General features: G+C 35.2%; 1 protein-coding gene across 1 annotated transcript in view; it reads right to left on the bottom strand.

Annotated features, from left to right (window-relative positions):
- ACBD6 (acyl-CoA binding domain containing 6) overlaps positions 1 to 12,763 on the bottom strand; it is a 214,518-nt gene that overhangs the window by 102,653 nt on the left and 99,102 nt on the right. The window contains exon 6 of the mRNA XM_524985.8: positions 6,251 to 6,340. Within this exon, the coding sequence (XP_524985.1) occupies positions 6,251 to 6,340 (90 nt within the window). The remainder of the gene's footprint in view (positions 1 to 6,250; positions 6,341 to 12,763) is intronic.

The raw sequence follows: 12,763 nt of genomic DNA, 5'->3' as shown, positions 1-12,763 counted from the left end.
ATAAAATTCTTAGAAGAAAAAGGCTTAATCATCATGATCTTTGATTAGACAATGATTTCTTAAAACCACAAACAACAACAACAAAAATAAATAAGATCATAAAAATTTAAAACTTTTATGTTTTAAAGGACAGTATCAAGCAAGTAAAAAGACAATTCAATGAACTGAAGAAAGTATCTGCAAATCATACATCTGAAACGGGACTTGTATCCAAAACATATAACTCTTATAACTCAATAATAAAGAGACAAATAACACAATTTTAAAAATAAGCACAAAATCTGAATAGAAATTTCCACAATGAACGTATACAAATGACCAATGAGTACATGAAAAGATGCTCAATATCATTAACCATCAAGGAAATGAAAATCAAAACCACAGTGAGATGCTACTTCCCATACCTTAGGGTGGCTATAATCAACAAGACAGATGATAACAAGTATTGGCAAGGATGTGGAGAAACTAGAACTCTCATACATCACTGCTGAGAATATAAAATGGTGCAGCCTCTCTGAAAAACAACAAGCAGTTCCTCAAAAGGTTAAACATAGAGTTATGCTATGACCCAGCAATTCTACTCCTAGGTATATACCTAAGAGGAATGAAAATATATGTGTATATGTCTACATTCAAGAAAGCTCACAGCCCCTTTATTCATAATAGCCAGACACTGAAGGAAAAAAAAGACACCTAAATGTCCATCAACAGAACAGATAAAATCGTGGTATATACACGCAATGAAATGTTATACAGCAATAAGGGAACAATTGATACATGTAACATGAATGACTCTCACAAATGTTATGTTGAACATAATAAGCTTAATCCAAAAGTATATATACTTTATTATTCCAAATATTTGAATTTTAAGAAGAGTTAGAACTAATCAGGGGTCACAGAAGTTCAGAATAATAGTCACCTCAGGGTGGAAGTGAAGGATGCATATTGACAGGAAGTAACTTTAGGGAACAAACTTTCTAGAGGTTCCAGGAATGTTCTAATTTGAAATAGGTGGTAGTTACACAAGGGTATGTGTATGTGTATAGATGTGTGTGTGTGTGTATATGTATGTAAAACACACTGTGCTGTATCCTTAAGATTTGTGTACATTACCTCACTGAATTTATTTTAGACTTAATAATTTTAAATAATGAAGAAAAAACTTTATGTACAATATTATACTAAATAGCTTTAAAATATATACATGTAAGTAGAAAAAAGATGAAAATGAAATACAAATTTTACAATGAATAGGTTAAGAGCTTGGGCTTTGGAGTCAGAATATTCAAATCTAGGCTTTGGCCTTCACTAGCTCTATAACTTCTTTAGGCTCCTGTTTCTTCACCAGTAAAATGTAGAGCATAATATATGCACATTATGGGATTGATGCAATGACTAAAAGAGACAATGCACATAAAATTCTTGACACATAGTAAACACTGAATACTTGTTATATCCTACCCAACCCACCCCTCCCCACACAGATACGTACTATGTAATGGGATTACAGATGGTTTTATTTATTGCTTTATACTTTTCTCATGTTTTTGAAATCTTTTATAAGACACAGACAGGAACAAGGTATTCACTGAGTGGGCACAGGGCTAGTCTATAAACCATAAGCTTATACAATTTATATGTCATAAAGCCTTTACACATTTCTGTACCACTTAAAACAAAATGTTTTTCTTTTAAACTGCATAACACCAGTACACAGTACTGACACATACACCACAGATGCTCCTACTCCTCCTACCAATAAATGTTCAGCATTCAAATACCTTTTAATGTGCTTTGGGGGGTAGTTTTAATCTCTCTTCAGGGCTTGAAAAATTAAAGTTACTCAAGAAGTCAGAGAAGGGTGTGTGTGTGTGCACGCGCACGCACGAAAGCCATATCCTAATCCCAAATGTGGCAAGAACCTAACTTCCAGAGTGGAATTAAAAATCAATACCAAGCAGTGGAAGAGACAAAACTGTATCCATAATACTGTCAGATAACAAATGAAATCTATACAGCATCTTTCTTAGAAATAAAATTTCAAGTTTCAATTCCATCACAGTCACACAACATAGAAGCCGCAGTATAAAAAAAAATGTATGAGATAGACTGAAGGGTAAAAAATGACAGGAAAACACAGAGTAGACTTTGACATATCTCTAATTACTGCTTCGTTTCAGACTAATGGTAAAAATTAGTCTTCAGATAGTTGATAACATCAGACTGTCTGTGCTGAGTTAGTACCAAGATCTGTGGCCAAGCAAATACTTCTAATAAAATTGATTTTCCTTTTTGGCAACCAATAGGCCAGTCAATAATAATGTTGTTTAAGAAATATAGAGTCATGAGGGAGATGAACCTTTCCTTCCATTTATTATGTTTGTATTGTCTATATTTGAAAAGCGTTTTCAATAACAAAACCAAAGAAGATATTACAAGCAAAAGAGTTATTCTGAGCGCTAATCTCCAGAAGCCCTCTGACTTCGAAGCATGTTAGCAACTCAAACTGGAAAAGCCAAAAGCATCCCATTAACTAAAGTTAGATTGTATAGATTATGATTGTCAAAAGAGAATCAAAAGGAAAACATTGTGCCAGGCATATAATTCTAACAGATCCGTCCTAAAAACCTACACGGAACTTTTACTTTGCATTAAAGCTTAGTGTTTAGTAAAGAATGTTCTATAAAGCCACCTATAGTTTTTGGATTGTTTGTCTCACACTATCCAAACAAATAGAACGTAAGAAATCCACAAGGCAAAAACCTCAGGCAATGCCTAACTTGGGGAAATTTCCATATACAATACCTCCAAACAATGTGTTTGGTTAAAAAAACTGTTTTGTTGTTTTTTAGAGAGAGGGTCTTGTGCTCTGTCACCCAGGATGGAATGCAGTGGCACAATCATAGTTCACTGTAACCTCAAACTCCTGGGCTCAAGTGATCCTCCCACCACAGCCTCCAGAGTAGTTAGGACTACAGGCACCCACCACTACATCTAATTAAAAAAAAAAATGTGTGGAGATGGGGTCTCACTATGTTGCCCAGGCTAGTCTCAAACTCCTGGCCTCAAGTGATCCTCCTGACTCAGCCCCCTAAAGTGCTAGAATTACAGGCATGAGCCATCGCATCTGGCCAGTTTTTTTTTTTCTTTGTTGTTTTAATTTAGTGGTAATAGTGGTTAGGGAAAGCTGGATGTTGAAAAAATGACTTTGAAATTTACACAGAAAAATAAATAAGCAAAAATAGTAGAAAGTATTTTGAATGAGTAGTGAAGGAATTTGCCCAACCAGATTTAAAAATATATTTTGAAGCTATAATACTTAAAACAGTGTAGCACAAATACATGAACAGAAAACCAGAGCAATGGAATGGAAGAACAAGCCCCTAAGATAGACTGAAATACATAAAAGAATTGAGACTATGATAAGACAGTTCAAATTGCTATAGAAAAGATACCAATTATTCCATAAACATTACTGGAACTGGCTAGTCATCTGGACAAAAATAAAGTTGGCACCATCTGGACAAAAGTAAAATTCCTATTACATACATAGGATACATATATCAATTATAGATGAGTTGATAAAAACCACGAAATAATGAAAGTACTAGAAGAAAATGTGGGGGAAAATTTAAACACCTATATCACAAAGAAAGTGCAAATTTTCCTTACTATATAAAAAGTTCCTGTAAGGAGAAAAATACCATCAATACAATGGGAAACTGAGGAAAAGCTATATTAAAAATATGATATACCATTCATCATTCATCAAACAGGCAGAGAACAAAAAGTGTTATGATGAACTATTTGGCATGGCTAGAGAAACAGGAATTCTCTCACACACTGCTGGTGGAAGTATAAATTGTTACAGTCCATTTACATGGTACTAGTTAACTAAATTATGATACATTCTCCTGGGAACTGGTTGGATGATGGTGCCAATTATGGTGAGTAGTGGGCAGGGAAGGGTGGACTGTTGAGGGATGCTGGTGTTTAGTGTTAGATATTGTGTGTTTGAAGTGTCTGAGGGATATCAAAGACGAGATATGTGTGTCTGGAGCTACTGGCTGAGATCTGGGTTGGTGATAAACATTTATTCTACTTTCTCTGTGAAATAGGAGGTATTCTGAAGATAAAGACCAGAAGATTTGGTAGTCAAATTTAATGATGATATTACCATGATTTATGGTAACACCAGTGTTGTGTGATTTTTTTTTAATTTTTATTTTTAGCTTTTTCCAGAACCTAAGTGTAAAAAGACAAAGATGCCTATGTTACCACTTCTATTCAACCTAGTACTGAAAGGCCCAGCCAGAGCAATTAGGCAAGAAAATGAAATAAAAGGTACCCAAATCAGTCATTAGGATGTCTACTGTCAAAAGCACAGAAAATAACAAGTGTGGACAAGGATGCGGAGAAATTTGAATATCTGTGTATTACTGGTGGGAATGTAAAATGGTGCAGCTACTGTGGGAAACAATATGGCAATTCCTCAAAAAATTAAACGTAGAATTATATGATCGAGCAATTCTATTTCTAGGGTATATACTTAAAAGAAGTGAAAGCAGGGACTTGAACAGACATTTTCACAGCATCCTTATTCATAATCGCCAAAAGGTAAAAGCAAACCAAGTGCCACAGATACTGGAATAAACAAAGTATGGTAAATACATACAAATAATAATCGGCTTTAAAAGGGAAGGAAATTTTGACACATGCAACCACATGGATGAACCTTGATGATGTTATGCTGAGTGAAATAGCCAGTCAAAAAAGGACAAATATTGTATGATTCCACTTATATGAGGTACCTAGAGTAGTCAAATTCACAGAAATAGAAAGTAGAATGGTAGTTGCCAGGGGCTGAGGGAATGGAGGAATGGGAAATTAGTGTTTAATGGTTAGAGTTTCAGTTGGGAGAGATGAAAAAGTTCTGGAGATGGGTGGTGGTGATGGGCACACACAATATAAATGTATTTAATGCCACATAACTATACACTTAAAATTGTTAAAATGGTAAATTTTATGCTATGAGTATTTTACCACAATAAAAAAGAGGAAGAAAACCAAAACCTTAGGTTCTGGAAAGGGGTAAATTTTAATGACCTTGGATTTGGCAATGGTTTCTAACGTATGACAACATAAACAAAAGGAAAAAAGAGAAAACAAATGATAAATTAGAGTTCATCAAAATTTACAACCTGTGCATCAAAAGACACTATCAAGAAAATAAAGAGAAAACCCACAAAAAGGGAGAAGACACTTGCAAATCATGTATCTGATAAGGGTCTAGTATCCAGAATATATAAAGCACTCCTACAACTCAACAACAAAAAGACAAATCACTTTAAAATGGGCAAAGACTTAAACAGACATTTCTCCAGAAAAGATATGCAAATAGTCAACAAGCATATGAAAAGGTACTCCATATCATTAGTCATTAGGGAAACGTAAATCAAAATTATACCATGATGAGATATCACTTCATACCCACTAAGATAGTTATTTTTAAAAAAGCAAAAATAACAAGTATTGGTGAGGATGTGGTGAAACTGGAAGCATCATACACAGGTGCTGGGCATGAAAAATGGTGTAGCTCCTATGGAAAACAGTTTGTCAGTTGCTCAAAAAGTTAAACATTAAATTACTATATGACCCAGTAACTCCACCCCTATGTCTACAACCAAAAGAACTGACAACAGGTATTCAAATAAAAATACAAGGACACAAATGTTCACAGTGGCATTATTCACAACAGCCAAAAGACAGAAACAACTCAAGCTGACCATCAATTGATTAATGGATAAACAACATGTGGGATATCCAAAAAATTCAGCCATAAAAAGGAATGAGGTATTGTTACATGTTACAATATAGATACACCTTCAAAACTTTATGCTAAGTAAAAGAAGTCAAACACAACCATAAATTTTATGATTCCCATTTATATAAAATATCCAGAATAGGCAAATCTATAGAAACAGAAAGCAGATTAGTGGTTGCCAAGGTCTGGGGCAAGGCGAGAAATAAAAAAAATGTTAAAAAGTGACTGCTTAGTGGGAACAGGGTTTTCTTTTGCGGTGACAACAGTATTACGGAACTATATAGTAGCAATGATTACACAACATTGTGAAATGTACTAAACGCCACTGAATTGCACATTTCAAAAGAGTTAATCTGGTAAATTTTATGTTATGCGAATTATACTTCAATTTAAAAAATAAAAGCTCTTCTTTATCACTCTTACCTGACAGTTAATGTCAGCTCTATGTTGCAGCAAGACTGTGACTAGTTCCTTATGTCCTCGATCACAGGCCCAGTGAAGTAGAGCCCTACCCTAAAAACACAGAAGATAAATGAATTTGTTATCTCAGTTGTGGAGCCATGTAAAAGATATAATGTTTTAAGAAAGACAAGGAAATATAAAAAATTATGGGTTAATTATTCTAAGAATGATTGATATAAAAAATGCACTATGGAAAAAGCAATAAACAATCAATGGGGCAGGGCATGGTGGCTCATGCCTGTAATCCCAGCACTTTGAAAGTCCGAGGTGGGTGGATCACTTGAGGTCAAGAGTTCGAGACCAGCCTGGCCAACATGGTGAAACCCTGACTCTGCTAAAAATACAAAAAGTAGCTGGGCATGGTGATGGGTGCTTGTAATCCCAGCTACTTGGGAGGATGAGGCAGGAGAATCGCTTGAACTCGGGAGGCGGAGGTTGCAGTGGGCCGAGATTGTACCACTGTACTCCAGCCTGGGTGACAGGGCAAAACTCCATCTCAAAAACTACAACAACAACAACAACAACAACAACAATGAAAACAATCAATAGGAAGCCCCAATATCTACTTCTGGGTCTGTACTAGCCCAATGCCTGCTTTCAGCTCAATCAGTTCACTTACAGAGTGGAGATAATGATAGTAATAACAACAATAATATAAATAATACCTACTAAATGAACTGTAAGAAAATGCTTTGTAAACTGTACTTTAAATATATAGTTTTCTTAAATATTATGTCCATTTCTTCTTTTTTTCTGGAAAGAAATCATAAGAATAAAAAAGCAAGCACTTAAACCTAGGTAGAAATCATAATCTAAATGTATGATAACTAAATTTCCTCGAGTTCATTCCTTAAAAAGATTATTTAACCAGTTTGAAAATAAGCATTTCTCCTTACTATTGCAAGTTTACACTCTGAAATACCTCAAAAACACTAGTACAATCTATCAGTGTCTATCACCAAACAGTTGACTGTGAAAGCCACTTGTAAAAGAGAATGGATGACTAAATATTAGGAGATAAAGTACTAAATATGAAATATTAATTTTAACACTTGTCTACCAAAGACTCACAGTTACTATTACGTGTGTTATTTCTATTCTCTACTGCCAGAAAATCTTGTTTTAGTTAATGAAAAAAAGCCTACTTGGTTCAAAAGAATAAACAAAACCCCAAAAGCTAAGGGCTTTTCTGAATAAATGAGTGATGCATGGCTTACTACTTTCTGAGGATGGTGATGATGTTGTCATTTATAAAGAATGGAATGTTTTTCCACATTAAGTTGACATCCCTACTTTATGTGATTTTAGAAAAGATTTAAATAGATATAAGCTAGGGCAAGGATTGATTTAAAGTAAAAAGCACCTTTCAAGAAATAGCTTTTCTAAAACTGCCTACATTCTTTTTATCATTGAGACTTTCTTCACATACCTATTATTTCAAATAATTAAACTAGGATCTATTCTTTAAACAAAAAACAAAGTAGGAAAACTTCTTCCCTACAAATTGTCTTCTTCTTTTGCTTTCATTTGCTTGATTTACTTTTATTTACCTGTAAATATCTGTTTTTTAATAGGCTTACACAAAATCCTAAGAGGGAGGAAAGCAGAGAAAAAGTGTGGTCGAATCATTCACAATTTATTGTAGTATCAAAATAAAAAAAATTTATTTTGCCTTGTTCAGAGCCCACTAGGAGTTATTTTTTATTTATTTATTTATTTATTTTGAGACAGAGTTTTGCTCTTTTGCCGAGCCTGGAGTGCAGTGGCGGGATCTCTGCTTACTGCAACCTCCGCCTTCCAGTTTCAAGCAGTTCTGCCTCAGCCTCCCAAATAGCTGGGATTACAGGGACCCGCCACCATGCCCAGCTAATTTTTGTATTTCTTTTTAGTAGAGATGGGGTTTCACCATGCTGGCCAGGCTGGTCTCGAACTCCTGACCTTGTGATCCGCCTGCCTTGGCCCCCCAAAGTGCTGGGATTACAGGTGTGAGCCACCACGCCCAGCCAGGAGTTATTTTTCAGTGGAGACAATTCTAAAAGTCCAGGTGAAAATGTATTGTTGAGTACTAGAGCAGTTTCCTATGTTAAAATTTTTGTAGCTCTAATGTGACCTGCTGTTACTAGGGCTCTAATTCAGAAATCCTCCATATGAACAATTAGATATTTTAATGAGACTCTGAATAAATACTAATGAATAAAATATTCTACAGGTCCATGTTATTGTTTCACAGCATTTATTAATACATTAAAAGAATCAGACAAAATTTCAAAGTCTATCATTTTTAGTTCTAATTTTAAGTGTGCATTTTATGGCTATTAGGTTAAACTATTGACAAGAGTTACTACACAGTTAAGACGATGTGTGATATATTTACATAGGGTACTTACAAAAACTACGTAATAGTTAAGTAGGACAACATAATATGTCTTGTACTTTTACCATAAGATGTATAGATAATTTCTATCTCTCAGCCACGTTCCTGAATTTTCCTTAGGTTTGACCCAATAGGGTTATATCAACTAAAGCTAAAATATAAATCCTTAGCTGTTTCAATGGTAAAGCTGACAAGCAACACATTTTACTGTTAATGGGAGTTATATTTTAAATTTCCCATATTTTAAATTTTCCATGTGATGCCAAAAATTTACTTTAGGGGAAACACCTATGACTGGACCTCCATAGTGATTTTCACTTTGGATATCTTTTCCAGAAGCGGGGCACATGTATAGCAATGTTTTAAGAAGGATGATGTGCTCTCAGACATTTACACCATACTTTTTAACACATTTTCTGACCTGCAATGCAATTAATTCTTGTAACACATTATTTTAATGGTACACTAATTAACCTTGAATTAGAATGAATTCTCTGACAATGACTTTCTGTAGAAGCACTGAAGATATCTACATTAAGATCACCTAATGATTAATATTCCATGCAGTATTAAAAAGCTCAAAAACAAGAGTAGGATTAAACATACTTGTAAATAAACACAGACAAAACAAATCAGGCTTTGGAATTTTAACCTTCAAGATGCTCTATATTTAAATGAACAAAAACCAGCAAAATGAGGTGTCTGTGATACCTTTTACTTCTTCAAATTATAAAATTCCTATAAACATGCTCTAATTTAAGATTATTATTCACTCACTAACATAACCAGTATTTGCAGAGATGCTATCCTTATAATTAATCATGATAAAATCAGGAAATAAACACCTGTGGTTTCTTTCCTTTCTCTTTGTTAACCACAAACACACCTAGACCAATACAATTATTAAACTATTTTAGGTAAAGAATTCCATAATCTCTCCTCCAGAAGGAAAACCATGACTTAGGTGTGCATTAAAGCTATATCTTCTAAGACTTTATCTAAATTTATGAACTATTTTACATATTTGTCTATATAATTGTTTTATCTTTTTCCATGAGTGATATGATCTCTTATAAATTTTCAAGTTAAATTTATTTTTATTGCTACCAAAATAAGTGACAATTCTTTGTTTCTAATTTTTAAAACTCTTCTGGAAAAATATCCCAGAAGTATTCAGGAGATTGGTGAGGGAGAGCCATTATTAAAAGGAACCTTTGTTAGGCCACCAGAAGACCACGAACACTGGAGAGCCCTGAATAAATTCTGGAACTCAAATACAGTAAGATGCAGGGAGAAAAAGAGTTCTCATCTATTAACCAAGGGTGCTAACACTGTCCTACCTCAGACAGATGAATGACTCTAAAGTGCTTTGAAAGTGCAGGGTAGCAGCTAACCTATTAAGTGGTATTACTTTCATATCTTCTGGAAAATACAGAGAGCACATCTTAATATATGAAATGCTTCTCTGATTTCCTTAGTAACTCATCCATAAACCATGTAGAATTTTTTTTTAAAATTAGACTTTTCTCCTCAATATCACAAAATTAAAAAAAAGAGAAGAGATTCTGGCCAGGCGCGGTGGCTTACATCTGTAATCCCAGCACTTTGGGAGTCCAAGGAGGGAAGATCACCTGAGGTGAGGAGTTCGCAACAAGCCTGGCCAACATGGTGAAATGCTGTCTCTACTAGAAATACAAAAAATTAGTGGGGAGTGGTGGTGCGCGTGCCTGTAATCCCAGCTACTTGGGAGGGTGAAGGCAGGAGAATCGCCTGAACCTGGGAGGTGGAGGTTGCAGTGAGATGAGATCGTGCCAATGTACTCCAGCATGGGCAACAGAGCAAAATTCTGTCCAGAAAAAAAAAAAAAAAAAAAAAAAAGGTAAGGGGAGGGGAGAGGAGGGAAGGAAGGAGATTCTATTATAAAATGAGTCTTGATGTTCTTACGGTATTTTGAGATCAAATACAAAGTATGTATACCATACGTATAACAGACAAAAACATGGCAAATTTGGTATATTTAAATTTGTAAGAGTTGTCCTTCTGTCATTCTATCAAACACATATAGTATATGGTATGGTACTGTCTAATTAGCAAATGAAATACTGCAAACAGGTAGATCTGAATTTCTCTCTGCAAAAAAATTGGGTATCAATTTATAATTGCAGTAGAGCTTGACTTCAACTACCAACAACCTGTAATGTCCCCATCTCCTCTGTACTATCTTCTACCTTTTGCTGCTACTACTGTAGCAGCTGGCCATAGTGAGAACTCCCCTACCTGCAATCACCAGAAATTACACAATGCCTCCTTCTTTCACTTCCCTGTCCACAGTGAAATGACAACGTTGTTTCAAACACTTAGGAATAAGATTGAAAGATAGTCTAACATCTCAAGATATACCTAGCATGGAAGCCAATGACTGCTTGTGGGATAATTTACTTACGAGCATTAAAAAGAAAATCACACACCAGTATGTGTGATACACACTTAAAATCAGCAACTACTGGATCTTGATCTCTTTCACTGGCAAAGATCTAGGGTAGGGAAAAATGGTGTTGCTTATTTGTCAGGAAATTGAGAAAGATTTTGAATACACTACTTTAAAAAATCTGGCTGGGTGCGGTGGCTCATGCCCATAGTCCCAGTATTTTGGAAGGCCAAAGCGGGCAAGTATGAGACCAGCCTGAGGAACATGGTGAAACCCCGTCTCTACAAAAATTAGCTGGGCATGGTGGCACACTTCTGTAGTCCCAGCTACTCAGGAGGCTCAGCTCAACAGGAGAATCACTTAAGCCCGTGAAGTCATGGCTGCAGTGAGCCGTGATCAACGTCACTGTACTCCAGCCTGGGCAACACAGTGACACTCTGTCTCAAAAGAAAAAAAAAATCCCTTCACAAGAAATTACTAAGCTATAATGTCAGTGACTTAAGGGTGAAGGAATATGAAAGGGAGGTATTATTTCATCCTGTATAAAGGAGGTAATTAACAGCAATAATAATAGGAAGTTGCCATGAAAACAGCCCAGGTATCCATCATAAGACAATGGTATATTCACATGATGGAACATATTCAGCAGTATAAAAGAAGGAAGTACTGAACTATAGCAATATGATGAGTCTCAAAAGCATTATGCTGAATGAAAGATGCCCTACACAGAGGAGTACATATGTATAATCCCATATATATAAAGTTCGAGAACAAGCAGAACTTATCTATGGTAGAATAATATCAAAACGGTGGTTACCTTTTTGGGATTAAAAGAAAACAGTGGCTGGGAAGGGGCATGAGGAAACTTTCTGGGGCGACAGCAACGTTCTATATCTTGATAGGCACTTCAGTTACACAGGTATATGTATTTGTCAAAGTTCATCAAATGTGTACTTAAGACTTGTGCATTTCATTGTATATAAATATTATTTTAAAAGAAAAACCAAATACTGAATTCTAGTTCGTTATACGCATGTTAAAATATTTAGAAGAAAGTGTACTGTTGTCTGTGTACTCCAAAATGTATCAAAAAATAAAAAAGATATGATGAATGGCTAGATATTGATAAAGCAAGCATAGTAAAATATTAATGGTAGAATCGAGATGGTAGAAATATGGATGTTCATTGTAAAATTCAACTTCTCTGTATGTTTAACATTTTTCATAATAGATTCTTGGGGAAAAAAATCAAACAAAAATTTGTACACCTATGTTCAGAGCATAATTCGCAACAGTCAAAAGGTAAAAGCAAACCAAGTGTCCATCAATGGATATCTGAATAAACAAAATGTGGTATATGCATACAATGGAATATTATTCATCTTACAAAGCAAGGAAACTGACACATGCTACAACATGAACGAACCTTGAAGACGTTACACTGAGTGAAATAAGCCATTCAAAAGGGACAAATATTGTTATGACTCCACTTAAATGAAGTACCTGGAGTAGTCAAATTCAGAGACAGAAAGTAGAATGGTAGTTGCCAGGGGCCAGGGGAAGGGAGGAATGGGGGGTGTTTAATGGGTACAGAGTTTCTTCTTTTTTTTGAGACAAAGTCTCACTCTGTCACCCAGGCTGGAGTGCAGTGGTGCGATCTCGGCTCACTGCA

The sequence above is a fragment of the Pan troglodytes genome, chromosome 1 (assembly GCF_028858775.2).
Source record: "Pan troglodytes isolate AG18354 chromosome 1, NHGRI_mPanTro3-v2.0_pri, whole genome shotgun sequence".
Taxonomy (NCBI): Eukaryota; Metazoa; Chordata; class Mammalia; order Primates; family Hominidae; genus Pan; species Pan troglodytes.
This window is presented reverse-complemented; position numbering and strand designations above follow the sequence as displayed.